The sequence below is a fragment of the Antechinus flavipes genome, chromosome 3 (genome assembly GCF_016432865.1).
Source record: "Antechinus flavipes isolate AdamAnt ecotype Samford, QLD, Australia chromosome 3, AdamAnt_v2, whole genome shotgun sequence".
In the NCBI taxonomy this organism is placed as follows: domain Eukaryota; kingdom Metazoa; phylum Chordata; class Mammalia; order Dasyuromorphia; family Dasyuridae; genus Antechinus; species Antechinus flavipes.
In genome coordinates this window covers 632,178,749-632,197,060 of record NC_067400.1, presented here as the reverse complement: position 1 = coordinate 632,197,060, position 18,312 = coordinate 632,178,749, and the positions used below count along the sequence as shown (strand labels likewise).

At 40.0% G+C, this 18,312-nt stretch overlaps 1 protein-coding gene across 1 annotated transcript in view; it reads left to right on the top strand.

Moving 5' to 3' along the window:
- Positions 1-16,895, top strand: part of LOC127556798 (zinc finger protein 420-like) — a 143,039-nt gene extending 126,144 nt beyond the window's left edge. Inside the window, exon 5 of the mRNA XM_051990230.1 lies at positions 13,350-16,895. Within this exon, the coding sequence (XP_051846190.1) occupies positions 13,350-15,604 (2,255 nt within the window). The 3' untranslated portion in view covers positions 15,605-16,895. The remainder of the gene's footprint in view (positions 1-13,349) is intronic.
- The last annotated feature ends 1,417 nt before the right edge of the window (positions 16,896-18,312 follow it).

Here is an 18,312-nt window from a genome sequence, read left to right as displayed (position 1 = left end):
AATGTTTTCCTTTTTTCTGGATCTTTTATATTAAAATTTCCACCGAGTCCTGGTCTTTTTGTTACAAATACATGAAAGTTTTTCATTTCGTCAAATGTTTATTTTTTCCCCTCATTCCACATTCTATTCCAGATTTCTGGGTAAATTCTTGAAGATGCAAGTCCAATTCTTTTCTTTGAAATTTAATGTAACCAAACCCATGGTCGTTTAGAGTCGAAGCAGCTGGATTTTGTGAAATCCTGATTATTTCTTCAGTGTTGAAGTCTGTCTTCCTTTCTGGTTGAATTGCAATATTTTCTCGTTAATCTGGGAATTGGGAAATTTTGCTAGGATATTCTTGTAAGGTTTCCTCCGGTGGTCTCCACTTGGTCTTTCCCCCTCTTTGTGCTTGTTCTAGAACTTCAGGACAATTTTCTTTAATAATTTCTTAAAATATTGTATCCAGATTGTTCTTTAAATGATAACTTTTAGATAGTCCAACAATTCGTACATTGGCTCACCTTGATCTGTTCTCCAGTTTTTCTAATGAGAAGTTTCAGATTCTCTTCTTTTCTAGTTTAATTATTTTTTGGCATCTTATTAAGTCACTCAATTCCTGTTATTCAATTCTGTTTTCAAGAATTTTTTTGTTACCTCTTTCAAATTGATTAACTTTCTTTTCATAATTACTTCGATTGCTTTCATTACCCTTCCCCCATATTTCCTTGATCTCTTATTTGATTTTTGAATTCCTTTTTATGTTCTTGCAGGAACTCCTTTTGGGCTTGTTGTGTACCTTTGAAGTTACCCTTTGGGATAGGAATAGCTTGTTTTTTAACCTCCACTATTTTCTGGATCTCATCCGTGAGCTTTTATACCAAAGTAGCTGTTTTGAGGTTCTTTTTCCTTTGCTTATTCATCCTGAATTTTCATTTCATTTTATTTTATTTATATAATAATATACCCAGCTTATAATAATAATCATTATTACAGACAAGTTTGATTTCTGAGCTCTGGATAATGCTGCCTTAACCCTCAGCTCCTCCTTACTGTTATGTTCTGTATTTTGTGCAAGGGCTCAACCTCCGGAGCAGTTCTTACCTAAGTCACATGTAAGATCTATCAACTGCTGTCCTGGAAAAGTTTTTGCTCCCTAAAGTACTGCACTTTCTTAGGAAGTGCTCATTCCTTCTTGTTCACAGCCACAGCCCAGCATAATGTCTGGCCAGCACTGCTACCCTTTAGTTTGTGTAAGACCTTTTTAATTCAATATAATCAAATTTATCCATTTTGTATGTGTTGCTATTCTCTAGTTCTTCTTTGACCAGAAGTGCCTTTCTTCTCCACAGATCTGAGAGGCAGACTATCCCTTTCTCTAAGTTTGTTTATAGCATTGTCCACCATATCTGAATCAAGAACTCATTATGACCTTATCTCGGTATAGAGTATTAGATCGTGGTCAATGCCTAGTTTCTGCAATGCTCCAAAAGCAATACAGCATTAAAGAATTTCTTAATAGGAACTAATGTTAGATGTGACATCTAGTCTAACTTGTAACCAGATGGGAATTTTGTCTACAAAGGCTCTGAAAACTGCCCCTGCAGCCTTTTTTTTGAAGCTGTGCAGTGAAGGGAACCCTTCACTTGTCAAGCCAACCCCTTCCTTGTTGGGATAGGTCTAGACTTTAGGAAAGTCTTCTTGCTATCAAGCATAAATTGGCCCTCCTTGTTCCTAATGCTGCCTGGTATAAGAAATTTATCCTTATGCTTCCTTCATTATTGCCTCAAATTCCAGCTCAGTTAGTGGGAAAAGAAGGGAAAGGGATAAGCTATACATACTATGTGGCAGTAATGTACTAATTATATAATTATTTTCTCATTTGACCCCCACAACATCCCTGTGAGTTTGGTCCTATCATTTTCCCTATTAACAACATTTTCACATCTATAAGTAAATAATTGGTCTTAAGGAATGCTTTGGAATGAGTCTTTAACGTTTTCCTTTTTTCTGGATCTTTTATATTAAAATTTCCTTTGAGTTTTGCTCTTTTTGTTACAAATCCTTGAAAGCTTTTCAGTTTATCAAAAGTCCACTTTTTCCCCTTCATTCCAGAGTATATTCAACTTTCTGGGTAAATTATTGTGGGTGCAACTGCAGTTCTTTTGTTCTAATGTGCCCTGGGACACACAGCTAGTAAGAGTATGAGCATGGATTTGAAATCAACCTTTCTTGAGTCCAGTCTCAGGATTCTTAGTACTGCAAGACCTCTCTAATTTCTAATAATGGAATTTTAAATTTAAAATAAATATGGAATGAAGGGGGATCACTGCAATTTCCAGGTGTTTGCTATCACAAAGAACCACTATAAACATCCCAGGCAGACAACTGATTCTCTTTCTCAAGCCTGATTTTACCCTATCTCTGTCACTTGATCTACTCTCCCACTCTCCCACTCCCCATCCCATCCAGCTAAAAGTCCCTCCCCCACCCCATCCTGCAGTTTCCTCACCTCTGTATATTCAGAAGGTTTCTACATTCTTCTGAATGTATATATTGTTTCCTAGAAAATTCAGAGAGAAAGGTTACAATGTTACCAGCTCTCCAACCTCCTACCTCCCCGCTTTCTCAGTATTAGTTCTTCCTCTTGCCCAATTTTTATAATTGTTCCCTTTCACCTTTTCCTACTCCATCATACCCTACTGAGCCCCAATCTTTCAAACTACCTACAGTTATATTGACAACATTTTCACATCTATAAATAAATAGTGGCCTTAAGGAATGCCTTAGAATTAGTCTTTAATGTTCTTGTATTTTCTGAATTTTCATATTAAATTTTCCATTGAATTCTGTTCTTTTTGTTACAAATCCTTGAAAGCTTTTCAGTTTATCAAAAGTCCACTTTTTCCCCTTCATTCCAGATTATATTCAACTTTCTGGGTAAATTATTGTGGATGCAACTGCAGTTCATTTGTTCTATGGCCTTTTAGAGTAGAAACTGCTGGCTTTTGTGAAATCTTGACTATTTCTGCAGTATTTTATTGTCTTGTTTTCTGGTTAGATTGCAATATTTTTTCCTTAATCTGGGAATTTTGAAATTTTGCTAGGATATTCATGTAAGTTTTCCTCCTCTGATTTCTTTCAGTTGGTGAACAGTTGATTTTTCCTTTTCCCCTTTACCCGCTTTTTCTAGAACTTCAGAGTAATTTTCTTTCATAATTTCTTAAAATATTGTATCCAGAATATTTAAAAAATTATAGCTTTTAGTAGTCTCACAGTCCTTATATCGTTTCTCCAGATCATTAGTCAGCAATCAACTGATGAGTGGATCTGGATGTTGGTTTCTATTGACAAGATTATCAGTCAACAGTGAATTGGAAAGTGAATTGGGTAGTTCAGGATCCTTCACTCTTGCCTTACTCAGTTTTCATGAGGTGAAAATTCTTGAGGAAATGTGTTTTACATCATTGCCTCTATATAACTTTTGTAAATTGCTTATCATCTTAAGGTGAGAGGAAGTGAAAAGGGGAGGGAGAAAATTTGGAACTGAAAAAAAATTAGTGTTAAAAATTGTCTTTACATGTAATTGGGAAATAAAATACTATTTGATATTTTAAAAATGAGGTCAATCAACCTCAATCCCCTCTGTTCCAAATGTCTTTTAGACATATCGAACTAGTTCTCTAATTTGAGATGTCTTACAATTACCCTGTAAGACTGAACTCTTTTTTATTTTTATTTTATTTTATTTTTTTAGTCTCTTCCTCCTTCCTGATAAGGTCTCCACTACTCTCTCAGGCTCTCAGGTTCACAACCAAGATGTCCTCCATGAATCCTGTTTCTTATCTCCACTTACGTTATGTCAGCCCTGCAACATCTCTGCAATCCACCTTCTCTTCACTGATGTTTCAACCTTCTTGCTGTAGCTCCTTGTCACCTTACACTTGGAGTACTTGCAGCAGCCTGCTTGTGGGTTGGCCTGACTTCAGGCTGTCTGACTCCAATGCATCCTTCTTTTAGCCAACAAAGTTATTTTCTTAAAGTTCGAATTTTCCTGGAATCAGTAAACACCAGGGATTTTCTATTAACCTGCAAATATGAACATTTTCTATTTTTCACTGATTATGGGCAGGGTTCTTACACTTTAGTTCTTTGGGATCTCATGACAATGACTTCCTTGCTATTTTCAGAAGATGATACCCTACCTCTCGCCCTCAAGAAATTTCTCTGGCTATTCTCTGGCAATATGCTCTCCCTCATTTGTGCCTCCTACTTATCTTCATTCTTTCTTTCTATAGGAAACCTTTAACTGTGGGGCAGAAGACCTTCAACTTCAACAAATCAGAGGCATCTTAAGATAGAAAACAAAGGAGTTTTAATTTGACAGAGCTTGGGAGATTTGAGCAACTTCCCACCTCCTAGGGTGGTCTGGCAGTGAAGAGGTAAAAGACAGTCAGTAGACAAGGATTACATAAGGGTCTGGGATAACACTCTCTACAGGTTGGATCTTTGCCCTGATTAGTCAGCAGAAATGACCTCCCATTCTAAGTTGTAAATGAGGAAAAACTTCTAATCTTTAGGATTATTAAATTATGTTATATGGGAATTTTAATGCCAGTTAAGCCCTAACTTAGTCCCACAAGAAAAGGGTTATATGATCCTATTCTTTGTAAAATTGGTGATCTCTGGAGAAAGAAACTTGGGCCTGGGGTGTAACCAACCTTCACTCAATTTTTAGAACACTGTCTCCATCTTGTGAGACACCTTTCCCAGTTCACTTCATCTATAAGTACTCTTGCTTCCAGTGTTTCCCTCTTTTCAATGATATCCTATTTGTCTTGCCTTTGTTTGCAAGTTATTTCTTAGGTTGTTATTTCTCCCATTATTTTGTGCATTTGTTTTGGGCAGAGATTGTTATTTACCTTTTTTGAAAATCCCTGTCATTCAGCATCTGACAGAAAGGAGACATTTAATAAATGTTTATTGTTGGACTGACTTAGCCTTACAGTTTGGCTTTGTTATTTTCTGAATTCTCTAAAATATAGAAACTGAGGCAGACAGATTGTTAGTAATTATAAAATTATAACACTCAAAGTAACAAGAAAATTCTATGTGGAATTTTCTGTAAGAATTGTTCAAAACATTTTAAATGATAACCATAATAATAGCTACAATATATAAAGCAATAAAAGGATACATATTGAATCAGTGTGGGAAGATCTTTGGTTGGATTTCAAATCTTATTAGGTAGAAGGTTTATCTTTTTGAAAAGCTTCATAAATGTAATGAATGTGTGGGGAGCTGGAGTAGAATCAGGTTTTAGAAATTAAGTACTTGTTTAAGTTACCACTTTCTCAGTGAGGAATACAGTTTGAAAACTGGAAGTTCTCCTGGGCAGGAGATCTCCACTTGTACAATAGGCAGAGGTTTTATACACAAATCCTAAGTTGGAAGGGTGGGGAGAAGTAAGTTAGATTATAATCATTCCCTGAGGTTGATTGGTTTCCCAATGGAAGGAGTTCTTGGATTGTTTTGATTCTTGAGGGTTGTGATCACCTCCTCTCCAAAGCACAGAGTTCTATGATAAGAACAGTTTTCTGTAGTTTTCCCAGTCAATTCACTGATTGTACATAAGTGCAGTACAGCACAAGAATATACATTATCAAAACATTTGATAATTTTACTTTTCATTTTGAGTCCTGCCTCCTAACCCAGAAAAGGCAGCTCTGAGAAATCTATATTTGAACATAAATGAATATAAAATATTCATTATAAATATGATATGAAATCAAATAACATGAAAATCATAATGGTTGCACTGTGGAAAAGCTTTTATTCTAGAAGAGGACCACAATAAAAGGGAGATGTCTTGATTTGTGTTTGAATGGGATGTAAGGAAGGCAGTGCTCTGCCAAGTCCAGTGGTAAGATAAAAGTCCTGAATCCTTCCTCCAAAAAAAATCAGGTGATGGAAGCATGGGACAAGGGGAGGTCATGGGAGATGAGATAAGCAGCCTGATAGGTAAGTGGCCAGGTCCTAGGTGGAGTCTAGGGCTAAAAAAAAGCCATTCCAATGGCTATTGGCCATGTGATGATGGGCAGGACTAGGGGGAGGAGGGGCAGGCAGCGTTCAGAGGTCATTACCCTGGATGATTTGGGGAGTGAAGTCCCACCATCCAGGCTTCAGGGACTAGGCTGCTTGGGGCTCTTGAGCCTCCCAGGACATTTCTGGAATAAATTAATAATAAGCAGGAAGGCTTGGAAATGAGATCTCTGGGCATTCTCTTGGATCTGCCATTTTCTGCTTACTGCAAACCTTCCCTGCTGGGGCAGGACCTACCTAAATCACTTCTGGACACTGCTGTTTTGGACTGATTCACTGTCCCTTTGGCATCGTGAGCACTAACTCCCTTCCCCCAGTTGCTGCCCCACATGTTTGTTTAAATTTTCCCTCAATATAGGTCTGTGAAATAACTTGCAAACAAAGAAGTCCTGCCTTCTGCTGGCTGCCCTTGCATAACCATTCATATTTCTTATCTGCCCTGATGGCCAGTGTCCTCCCCATCTACCAGAACAATTCACTTCCAGATCTGGTTAATGAATTCTTGGCCTGTACCTCTTTTTCAGGTTCCCAAACACTGCACAAATATCCAGTGTTGCCCTTTTCCTCAAGCTTATCATAACGTCATGTTTGCCTAAAGGCAGGCTTTTTCCATAGTAACCCAGGAGTCCCACTTTCAGCCTCCCCTCCTGGACCCGGGTGTCCTAGGTCTTCCTCCAGCTCCTATTTGGTGAATTGATTGTGAGCCTTCAGACATGATTTCTTATGATGTTCCACAGGCTCTTCCTTTCTCCCTCCAGGATCCCTCCTTGGTTGCAGGAACTGAAGCTGTTTCCTGGGTGAACTTCTTTGTACCCACAGATCTTAGGCTCTTTCCCAGGCATGTGGCTCACTGTTTGCACATTCCCTTTCAGAATTCTAAGTGCAAAATCCACCCAAGAATCTTAGGAACCTTCCCGCATCTTCTGCTTAGATTTCAGGACTCAGCCATCCTGTTTCTCCTGATTCAACGACCTACCTAAATCACTTCTGGACACTTGAATTTCTTCCTTTTTACCCAGGCTTCCCAGCTCCCTGCCCCTTCCCTCAACATAGGTTCTGGGAGCTCAGTCCCAGACTAGATTGTCTCCCAACCTTAGGCTTCCTTGTTCTTTCCCTGAGGCTCCATCTCAGAGCCCTTATTTCCTTGCTGAATCCCTCAGTCAGTTTATTTTCTACATAATATGTCTGTTGGGGAGAAGGGATGCTGGGAGGGCCAAGTATCAGAGGCAGGGAGATTTCTGACTCAAGGGACATTGAGGTTCTACATCCCATCTGGGGCCTTAAATCCCTTCTGCCTCTTGGGTCTGTAGGAAGGTGGGGGAAAGGAAGGGAGCAGAACAGTAGGAGTAAGAGAAGGTGAGCTCATCTTCAAGTTTATACCATCCCACCACAGTCATCTTATTCCCTGTCCCTTCTATCTTGTAAACTCCTGACTGCCCTTATGGCCAATAGTCCTGGGGAACTTTCCCTCCCAGACTTGTCTTTGACTGGTAAAAGAGAACATTCTTGGCTTCATTTCTTCCCCAACTTTAATTACTCAAATGATGTTGCCTCCCTGTTAGGAGTCTATGCCCTAAGGGCAGGGCCAGGGGCTTAGTAACTCCTCTGGAACCTCACCCCCTCTGTGATTTCCTGTAGGCTAGTCCCCTGTCCAGGAAAAGAAGTGAATGACATCTATTCAGTTATAATCATCCCCTCCCAACAGCCTGCAGAGGACCAAGGCCTGGCCCAAGCAGGGAGCCTGAAGCCAGAGGAAATGGCCCCTGAGAGCTGCAGACCCCCACCCCAGGTGAGTGTATTCTGCCCAAAGATTGGGCAATATCAGCCCAAGAGGGCATTTCCACAGATCTGGAGGATGGTCTGTAGGCTGGCCATCTCTTGTATCTGTGGATCCTTTACAAAAATGGGCAGGAAAGTGAATGCAGTAAGAACAACACTGCCCTCCTCTCTGCTAGGTTTTGGACTGATCACTGTCCCTTTGACATTTTGAGCACTAACTCCCTTCCCCCAGTTGCTGCCCCACATGTTTGTTTAAATTTTCCCTCAATATAGGTCTGTGACAAAGGTGACCATTTCACGAATTAGTGTCTGTCCTGTAGGTATCATGTCTTTGCTTTGGTCCAGCACCATCTCCCCACTAGGCAATACACATACACACACTCTTTCTCTCTGTCTCTCTCTCTCTCTCACTCTCTCTCTCTCTCTCACACACACACACACACACACACACACACACACACACACACACCTTCTAGCCTCTGTGTCCTATGGCCAGGCTCCCTCCTGTAGCCACTGACTTTCCTGGAAACTCTTGACCTTGTTGTCTGGAGCAGAACCCTAGAAGCTTCCCCAGCTCTTGTCCTTTCCCTGGCTGGGAGCAGAGCAGAAATTGTCCCCCTGCTGCTGCTCAGCTCTTGCTGCCTTAGGCCACACAGATCTTCCCAGATCTCTCTGAATCCCTTTTATTTAACATTTTTATGGTTATTATTATAATTTTTTTTTTTGCCAAAGTAATTGGATTTAAATGACTTTGCCAAGGTCACACAGCTGGGAAGTGTTAAGTGTCTGAAGTGGGATTTGAACTCAAGTTCTCCTGACTTCAGGGCTACTATATCCATTGCCCCACCTAGCGGTCCCTATTATAATTTGTTTTAACCTTAAATACAAAATAAGACAAGAAAAAAAATTTCAGGGAACCAGCAGAACATAAGAACAGATTTGAAAAAACAAACCTACATAATAAATGTTAGAAATGGATCAGGAATTGTCTAAAGTTTCTTTCCTTCTTGGTGAGTTTTCTTTTATTCTATTTTATTTTCTTTATCTCCTGTTACCTCCCACCGAAGCGACTGACTGCCAGAGCCATACGTAGCCATCTCCCCCGGAGAGACATGGAGACCAACCAATGTTTCTTTATTGCAATCTCAGCAGGGCTTAGCAGGAAACAAGAGCAGATGGATATATGTGTCTCTGCATCTGTCTTTCTGCATGTTTGAATCTCTCTACATCTCTACCTCTCTCTACTTCTCTCTGCATCCTTCCTATGGACTTGAAGCTGGCATATTTATATTTACTCTCCTCTCAAATAACCCATGTGTAGCCCACTCAGCACTGCTTATGTGAATCTGCAGAAGGGAAACACCTGCAGTTAGTGCTGCCTCCTCAGAAAAGATCTAGCAAGAGCTCACACCCCTGGCCTTCTCAAGGAAACACCTGTAAGACACAACCTCCCGCCTCAGAGCCCAAGCACCTTGTACCTCCTGGGCCCACCCTGCAGCTACATGGCATACATGGCATTTCCCAGAAGGAAAGTCCCTGAAAAGATCCCTGACTGCAAATAAGCACTTCTAGAATAATTCCATCATACTCCACTCATATTTTGTCTTTCTCTCCCTTTACCATTGCTTGTGTTAAAGCAGCAGACATTTAGAAAAGGAAGAGGTTCTGTGGGAATATAGAGCAGATTCGAAGGAAGAAATATCAGTCCCTGCCCTCAAGAAGCTTCCATTCTAATAAGAAAAACAACATGTCAGCAGCTATGTCCACACCAGCTGTATATAGTGTGGATGGGAGGTCTTTGCATGACTGTGCTTCCAAGTGTTCTCATAGAGGATGTGACCTTTGGGTGTATCGTGTCTCTCTGCTTCAGTTTGCTTTTGTAAATAGGGCCAGATCCTTTACCAAGTGTGTGATTCTGAAATTAGGGACACAAAATCTTACAAAAATGAATGTTGAAAACTATCTGTACTTTCATTTGGAAAAATAAAATACTATTGGGGGGAAGGATAGTGTTTTCATCTGGATAAGACTTAATTTCTGGCTTTTGGAAAATTCATAAGATCTTTTTTCCTGCTAGTGATCATGGAAATGTTTTAGCGCTATAACACATAATACTTGCTAGCTTCACACAAACACTTCATACCATTTTCTTAATGTAGTACTATCTGATTTCACCTCCAAATATCCTCACTTCTCTCTTATAGAACCCATGACTTTCCTGATTCCACAGGCAGTGCCATTTCCTAGTAAGACATTTCTCAATTTTATTCCACCTGAAAATATAAAATGTGTTTCTCTATATGCCATTGCTCTTTCAGAGACTTTGGTTTCAGTGCTGGCTCTGAATCCTGTAAGGGCTGTCACCTTTGGGCTCTGCCCTCCTCCTTGCTTCAGGTCCCTTTTGTAAATCGAGGAGTATTGGATTAGGTTAGTTATGAAGAGTGCTTCAACTCTTAATAAATGTCTTCTGGATGTTGGTGTTTTAGGAGTTGGTGACCTTCAAGGATGTGGCTGTGGACTTCAGCCCTGAGGAGTGGGGTCTGTTGGACCCGGATCAGAAAGAGCTGCACAAGGAGGTCATGCTGGAGAATGCCCAGAACTTGCTCTTCCTGGGTAAGGAGTGCTTCCCTTGGAATTGCCAATAACAGGAGTGTCACCATCCCCTCCCTAGGGTGCAGAGTTTCAGGCTTCACCAGTTCTTAGAAAGGCCCAAGGGCTGTCTCCTGTTCCAAGGGACAGGGTCCCCCTGCTGCCTGATTCTTCTGTGAGTGGTCTTTGCATTGTAGGATGGGAACCCTGCAGTTGTGTCTCGGTTCTAGAACTCTTTGACTGGATTCTAGGGCCTTCTAAATGCTTGTTGACTTGACTAAGAAATGGTAAAGGGGAGAGCTTCAGAGAGACCTGGGAAGGCTTGTGTGACTTCAGCAGCACCAGGAGGACAGTTCCTGCTCTGGTGACAGCACTGCAAAAGCCAATCCTGCCACTGGTTTTCGTCCTGCCCCTTTTCACTGACCATGGGATAGGAGAAGGAACCCCTTCCTCTTGGGGGGAACCATTGTGTCTTTGTAATGTTCTTTTGGGTAAAAAAAATCAATTTTTACCTCACTGTCCCTGGTGTAACTCATAAGTCCCCAACACAGCATGTGGGCCCCTGTTCCTCCTTCATACATCCCCCAAAGGCCTGTACAGATACAGGGAGAGAAAGGCAAGGGAGAAGCTCTTTTCATACATTTGCTGGGATCCAGGCCTTGTGCTTAGAGCTTCCTTCATGTGCATTATCGCACTTGATCTACCAAAACCCTTTGTTTTGGGCGCCATCTTTATCCCCAATTTCAGGTCTGGAGGCTGAAACTAACAGATGAAATTACTAGCTCTGAGTCCCAGCCAGGACATGTCTAAATCCAAATTTGAACTCGGAGCTTCCTGATGGCAGGCCCTGTGCTCCCTTCTCTGTGCTACTAGCTGCTTTTAATGTCCAGAAAATGGAAGCTATGGAATGTGGTCATCCTGCTGCGAAGGAGTTAGCAAAATCAGGATCTTCTGCTTCCAGATTGCTTCCATGGCCTCCTTTCCCCTCTGCCCTCTTTCCGTGGCAATAAGCACCCTGAAAACCATCTTTGAGTTGCCCTTGGAACCCCCCAGTGCGCCTCGCACCCCGGTCCTGTTCCAATGAGGAATAAATGACAAGTTTCAAGACTCACATTCACTATCTTCCCTTTGCCCAGGACTTCCAGTCCCCAGAGAAGATTTCTTCTCCCATGTGGAGAGAGGAGGCCTGAGGAACTCCTGTCCTGGTAAGTGAGTTGCAAGCTGAGAGGTAGTCTGCTATTCCAGGAGGTTTCTTCATGTTATGGCAGAGGGATGGGAAAACTGGCTTAGAATCTCTTTTTAGACTCTTGTGGTAGTGAGATCCTGAGCACCTCACTGAGCCTCTTCATCAGTCTCTTCATCAGTAAAATGTGGGGGTTGCACTCCATGACCTTTCAGTTCCTTTCTAATGAAGAATCAATGATCCTAGTCTTTGTTGAAAATTTGGGGCCATCTAACACTCTACAACCAAAGAAAGAGGGCTTGGGCTGTCTAACATGACTTTTCTTAGGCCTTCCTTAAGCCAAAAAGCATGTATTTTTACTCTTTTGATATTTATTTAAAATTAAAAACAAAATAGAAAAATACAGAAAAGAACAATTAAAAAAATTTTTTTATTATAGCTTTTAATTTACAAGTTATATGCATGGATAATTTTACAGCGTTGACAATTGCCATATCTTTTGTTCCAATTTTCCCCCTTCTTCCTCATACCTCCTCCCCCAGATGGCAGGTTGAGTAATACATGTTAAATATGTTAATATGTTATAAATATATTATGTATAAATTAAATACGGTATAAGCATGCATGTCCAAACAGTTATTTTGCTGAACAAAAAGAATTGGACTTTGAAATAGTGTACAATTGGCCTGTGAAGGAAATCAAAAATGCAGGCGGACAAAAATAGAGGGATTGGGAATTCTATATAGTGGTTCATAGTCATCTCCCAGAGTTCTTTCGCTGGGTATAGCTAGTTCAATTCATTACTGCTCTATTGGAACTGATTTGATTCATCTCATTGGTGAAGAGAGCCACGTCCATCTGGGGAATATCAACCAATCAATAAACATCAATTAAGCACATGTACTGTTTTATGCACTGCATTAAGCCCTGGGTGTACAAAGAGAAGCTGTCAAGTTTTAAATCCAACTTATAAACTTGGGGATGGTTTGAGAATAAGCAACAGTTTATGAACCTTATTCTTAGCTAATTCAGGCAAAGGAAAGTGTTTTTTAATTGAAATGCATCATGTTTAACAGACATATGTATATAGGGGGAAGGGAGAGGAAAGTTTATTCAGGAAGAGCTGAGTTGGAGAGAATCAAAATCATAGTGACAATGATCGTACTTAATAAGCATATGGTGCCTACTGTGTGCCAAGAGTTTTAAAAGTATGTCATTTGATGCTCACAAGAACCTGAGAAGTGGATACAATTATTACCTTCACTCTACAGGAAAACCGAGGCAAAGAAACACATTCCCGAGGGTGCAGACCTAGGTGGTGTCTGAGAGTGAGTTTAAAAGAAAGGATTGGAACTAAAATGGAGAACACCTGTCTAGTGCAATGTATTGAGAAGCCTCAATTTCCAGGTTCCAGTTCTAATCTCCTGCAGGTATTTGGATCAGGTTACTCAACCATTCAGAGTCCATAGCCTGGTTTCTAAATTACGAGAACCTTCACCTGGCCTTTGTCTCAGCTTTGATGTGGGGTTAGGTTAGGATTACAATTTTATTGTATTTTGTGTGGAACTCTGTCTTAATTGAATCACCTTATTGGTTTGAGCTAATAGCATTTAAAAATAATTGAATCTGTCCATCTCAGTTTGAAAACTTTTGACTGAAAAAATTAAAAGTCAGTAATTTCATTATATTTATACACATGTGTGTTTTTTTTTTCTTTCAGATGCAGAGATGTGGTTTGATAAGAAGGAGATGAGTGCAAATCTGAAAATGATCTCTAGGAAAGACCTTTTTCAGTATTGTAAATACAGGGCTATTGTTGCTAAGCAGAAAAGCAACTATACTGGACAGGAACATTGTGAATGGAATACACACAAAAAAGCTTTAAGAAAGAGTTCCACTATTTCTAAAGATAAGAATATACATCCTGAAGAGAAAAAACCTGAGTGTCATGAACGTGATGAAGGTTTTCTTGTATCCTCTTCCCTTGTCAAGCACCAGAGAAAGCACGCTGGAGAGAAATCTCATGAAGGTAAGAAACATGGAAAGGCTTTGAGAAAGTTATCTACTCCTGCTAAACATAAGAGAATTCGTGCAGAAAAACACTCTTACAAATGTAATCAATGTGGAAAGGATTTCCAATGTTATTCCAACTTGGCTCAACATCAGAGAACCCACACTGGAGAAAAACCTTATGAATGTAATCAATGTGGAAAGAGTTTCAGATGCAACTATAAACTCGCTGTCCATCAGAGAATCCACACTGGAGAGAAGCCTTATGAGTGTAACAAATGTGGAAAGGCTTTCACACGGAGTGACAGTCTTCGTGAACATCAGAAAATCCACACTGGAGAGAAGCCTTATGAATGTAACGAATGTGGAAAGGCTTTCATAGATCGCTCCCATCTTGCTGACCATCAGAGAATCCATACTGGAGAGAAGCCTTATCAATGTAATGAATGTGGAAAGGCTTTTGTACGCAGTTACAGTCTTCATGAACATCAGAGAATTCACACAGGAGAGAAGCCTTATGAATGTAATGAATGTGGAAAGGATTTCACAAAGCTCTCCTCCCTTGATGTGCATCAGAGAATTCACACTGGAGAGAAGCCTTATGAATGTAAGGAATGTGGAAAGGCTTTCACATATCATTCTAGTCTTGCTGTCCATCAAAGAATCCACACTGGAGAAAAACCTTATGAATGTTATCAGTGTGGAAAGACTTTCAGATGCAACTCTAAACTTGCTGTCCATCACAGAATCCACACTGGAGAGAAACCTTATAAATGTAATGAATGTGGAAAGTCTTTCACAGATTGCTCCAGTCTTACTGTCCATCAGAGAATCCACACTGGAGAAAAACCTTATGAATGCAATCAGTGTGAAAAGAGTTTCAGATGCAACTCTAAACTTGCTCTACATCAGAGAATCCACACCGGAGAGAAGCTTTACAAATGTAATGAATGTGAAAAGACTTTCACATCTCACTCCAATCTTGCTGTTCATCAGAGAATCCACACTGGAGAGAAGCTTTATAAATGTAATGAATGTGGAAAGACTTTCACATCTCACTCCAATCTTGCTGTCCATCAGAGAATCCACACTGGAGAAAAACCTTATAAATGTAATCAGTGTGGAAAGAGTTTCAGCTGCAACTCCAAACTTGCTCTACATCAGAGAATCCACACTGGAGAGAAGCCTTATGAGTGTAATGAATGTGGAAAGACTTTCACATATCGCTCTCATCTTGCTGTCCATCAGAGAATCCACACTGGAGAGAAGCCTTATGAATGTAACGAATGTGGAAAGACTTTCACACATTGCTCTAGTTTTGCTGTGCATCAGAGAATCCACACTGGAGAGAAGCCTTATGAATGTAATGAATGTGGAAAGGCTTTCACAAAGCGCTCCTACCTTGTAGCCCATCAGAGAATCCACACTGGAGAGAAGCCTTATGAATGTCATGAATGTGGAAAAGCTTTCATACAGAGCTCCAGTCTTCGTGAACATCAAAGAATACACAGTGCAAAGAAGCCTTATGAATGTAATGAATGTGGAAAGGCTTTCATATATCGCTCCTACCTTGATGCACATCAGAGAATTCACACTGGAGAGAAGCCTTATGAATGTAATGAGTGTGGAAAGGCTTTCATAAATCGGTCTTCCCTTGCTCTACATCAGAGAATCCACACTGGAGAGAAACCTCATGAATGTAATGAATGTGGAAAGGCTTTCACAAACCGTAGCAATCTTACTTCTCATCAGAGAGTTCACACTGGAGAGAAGCCTTATGAATGTAAGGAATGTGGAAAGGCTTTCACAAAGCGTAGCAATCTTACTTCCCATCAGAGAATCCATACTGGAGAGAAGCCTTATGAATGTAATGACTGTGGAAAGACTTTCACGTGGCGCAGCCATCTTACTTTCCATCAAAGAATACACACTGGAGAGAAAACTTATGGAGGTAATGACTGTTGAAAGGCTTTCACATGGCACAACAGTCTTGGTGAATGAGAAAATCCACATTAGACAGAAATCTCATGAATGTGGAAACCTTCAGGCAAAAGCAAAGTTCAAATCTTGCTTAACTGAGAGTGCTCATTAGAGGAAAACTTTTGAGTATCTGGATCATGGTAAAGTTTTTAATATATGTTTTATATATTAGACTGACTAGACATGGGAGATCATATACTAGATGCAAAACTTCATTTATATAATCCACGTGGAAAAACATTCAGGCTCACTTCATCCCTGAATTGCCTCCAGAAAATTCCTAGATGATTGAAATCATGGGTAATGGCATAAAGATGCAGGACAGAGTTCGTTAATCAGCAGGGATTTTCTACTTGGGAAGAAATCTCCTATGGACTTGGTACGAGAAGGTCTTCAGCCCAGGTTCATCTGAGTTTACATCTGAGGATACTGAGTGGAGAGAAGACTTACAAATGTGCTGAAGGAAGACTTGCCCTTACTTGGAAGATAAGGGTCATTATAAATCACAATATTCACACTGCAAAGAAGCATTATACAAAATGTTTTTGCAGAAAGGCTTTCGCCTGGGTCTAATTCTTTGTGTAGAAATCTTGTTGCAGATGAAACGTGGATATAATGAATGATGGAAGGCCTCTTCCTACAGCACAGATCTTATTACATTGCAATTTTATACTGTGTATAAAGGTCAGAAAAAAAGATTTGAGTTTTTCTCTGAAATCCCAAGATTGGTATTTGAAGAAGAGTTTCCATTTTGACCATATCTTGCTAATTATATCAGCTCGGTTTGAGGGGAAGTGAGACCTTTTTAGAAAGCTGTCCCCCAGAGGAATGCCATAGTTTAGGGCTACAGTTCCAGAAAAACTCTCCCCCTTGTACCCTTGCTTAGTCTTGCACAAACCATTTTGCCACATCAGCAAACTTTGTAATGTATAGTTATTGTTCTTAAGTGGAGTGGGTTCCTATGACACATTGTGAGCCCTGATAGAAAGTCTGGGATAGCTGGAGTCCACTGAGTGGTGAAGTTACTCAGTCCAGAGTGTAAAAAATCATGTTCAATCGCCTATACTTTGCCTTCCTTCACTAGATTGCACTAATTGAGGTGATGCCCCATTCCTGCAGAAATGGAATCAACTGTGTTCTGCTCTGACTCTGAGAAACATGTAGTTGAACTATTTTGGGTTGGTAGTTATTGTCCCACACGGTGTGAGATATATAAGTTATAATTTTGTATTTGACAAATGGAAAAAATAAAGATTTGGAGATAAGATTTTAAGAAGAGTTCATGTTCTAAGAACACCTTTACATAATCTCCTAGAAGATTATTTTTCAAATAACAGTATTTTTAAGGTAATGTTTCCCCCTAAATTCCAAAATGAGAAAAATCAGAATAAAAATAATGGCATAAATAATATTTTTGAAACATGAGAGAAAATTGCTAAATAACATGAATTTAGTTGATTATCTTAGAATTATCTCATGTTGCTGCCTATCCAGCCCTAGCAGCCAGGCACCCTGTGAGCTGCTAGACCTTGGTGGGGGAAGGAGTAGAGGACAAGTTGACATGGAGCACAGATTAGGTGGGAGATAAGAGTAAACTCCATTTATTCATCTGAAGATAAGCGTTTTTATATCTTTCACCAAGACAATAATGTGTTCTCCCAAGAACATTATAGTCATGGGACTATAAGCTGTGGAATCACACAGTTTCCTCCCTTCCTTGCAATCTCCAAGGACATGCTTTTCCCTAGAGACAGAACAGAAGGATGGTGAGCCACCATCCCGAGTTCTCACAGCTACGGAACAGGGGACAACCTACAGGGAAAAACCTGAGCTGGTCTATATCCTCTGCCTTGGAGCTGACTCTCAATTTCTCCCTGTTCTGTGCTATTTTGAGATAAAAGAAGGATGCTTGAAGCTCATCTAAGGAGTGGTGAGTGTGTCTTACAAAACAGTGCAGGAGGAAACATGTAACAAAACATATCCAAGGCAGAAAATGCAACAGCAAGCTTAATACATTGTTAAAAGAATTGGGTTGATTGATCCAGTTCAACAACATGTTTGCAATATCATGAGGATCAATACTGTCAACATGAGAATCGGCTATTTTATGTCGTATCTTAGACAACTGACTAATTTCCTGTGTAATATTTTCAGAATGCCAAAGTACCCTGTAGCTTGTTCAATACTTGCTCAATAGTTCATTTGGTAAAGTTGAATATACATATTACACAGATAAAATAACGAAAATCAGGTTCCCAAGTGAAACAAGTTTCTATGAAACAAGTACATCCCTATCTGGGGGTGGGGTTGGGGCTAGTTCTGGCACTGTTCTCAGGCTGCGTCTGGAGCTTGGGACTAGGCAAAAACTTAGTTTTGCCCAATAGCCCAGTTAAAGACCTCCCAAAAAAGGCCTCAAGTAAAGCACAGCTCAGAAATTACTGGAAACTTTCAGGTATTTTCAAGTTGAAAAGCATTTCCATCAATTAAATGGGAGTTATGTTTTTTCCCTTTTACACTCATTTTGCTCTCCCAACAGGATTCACAAAGCAATGTGTGTTAAAAAACAAATAGGTTTTTTAAAACCTATTTTTTTATTTAAAAATATTCTAATAATTTGCACTTTCTATAGTACAGCAACCACAAACTATCTTAAATGGTGTAGACATAAGATGTGATAAAATGCAAAGCATTTT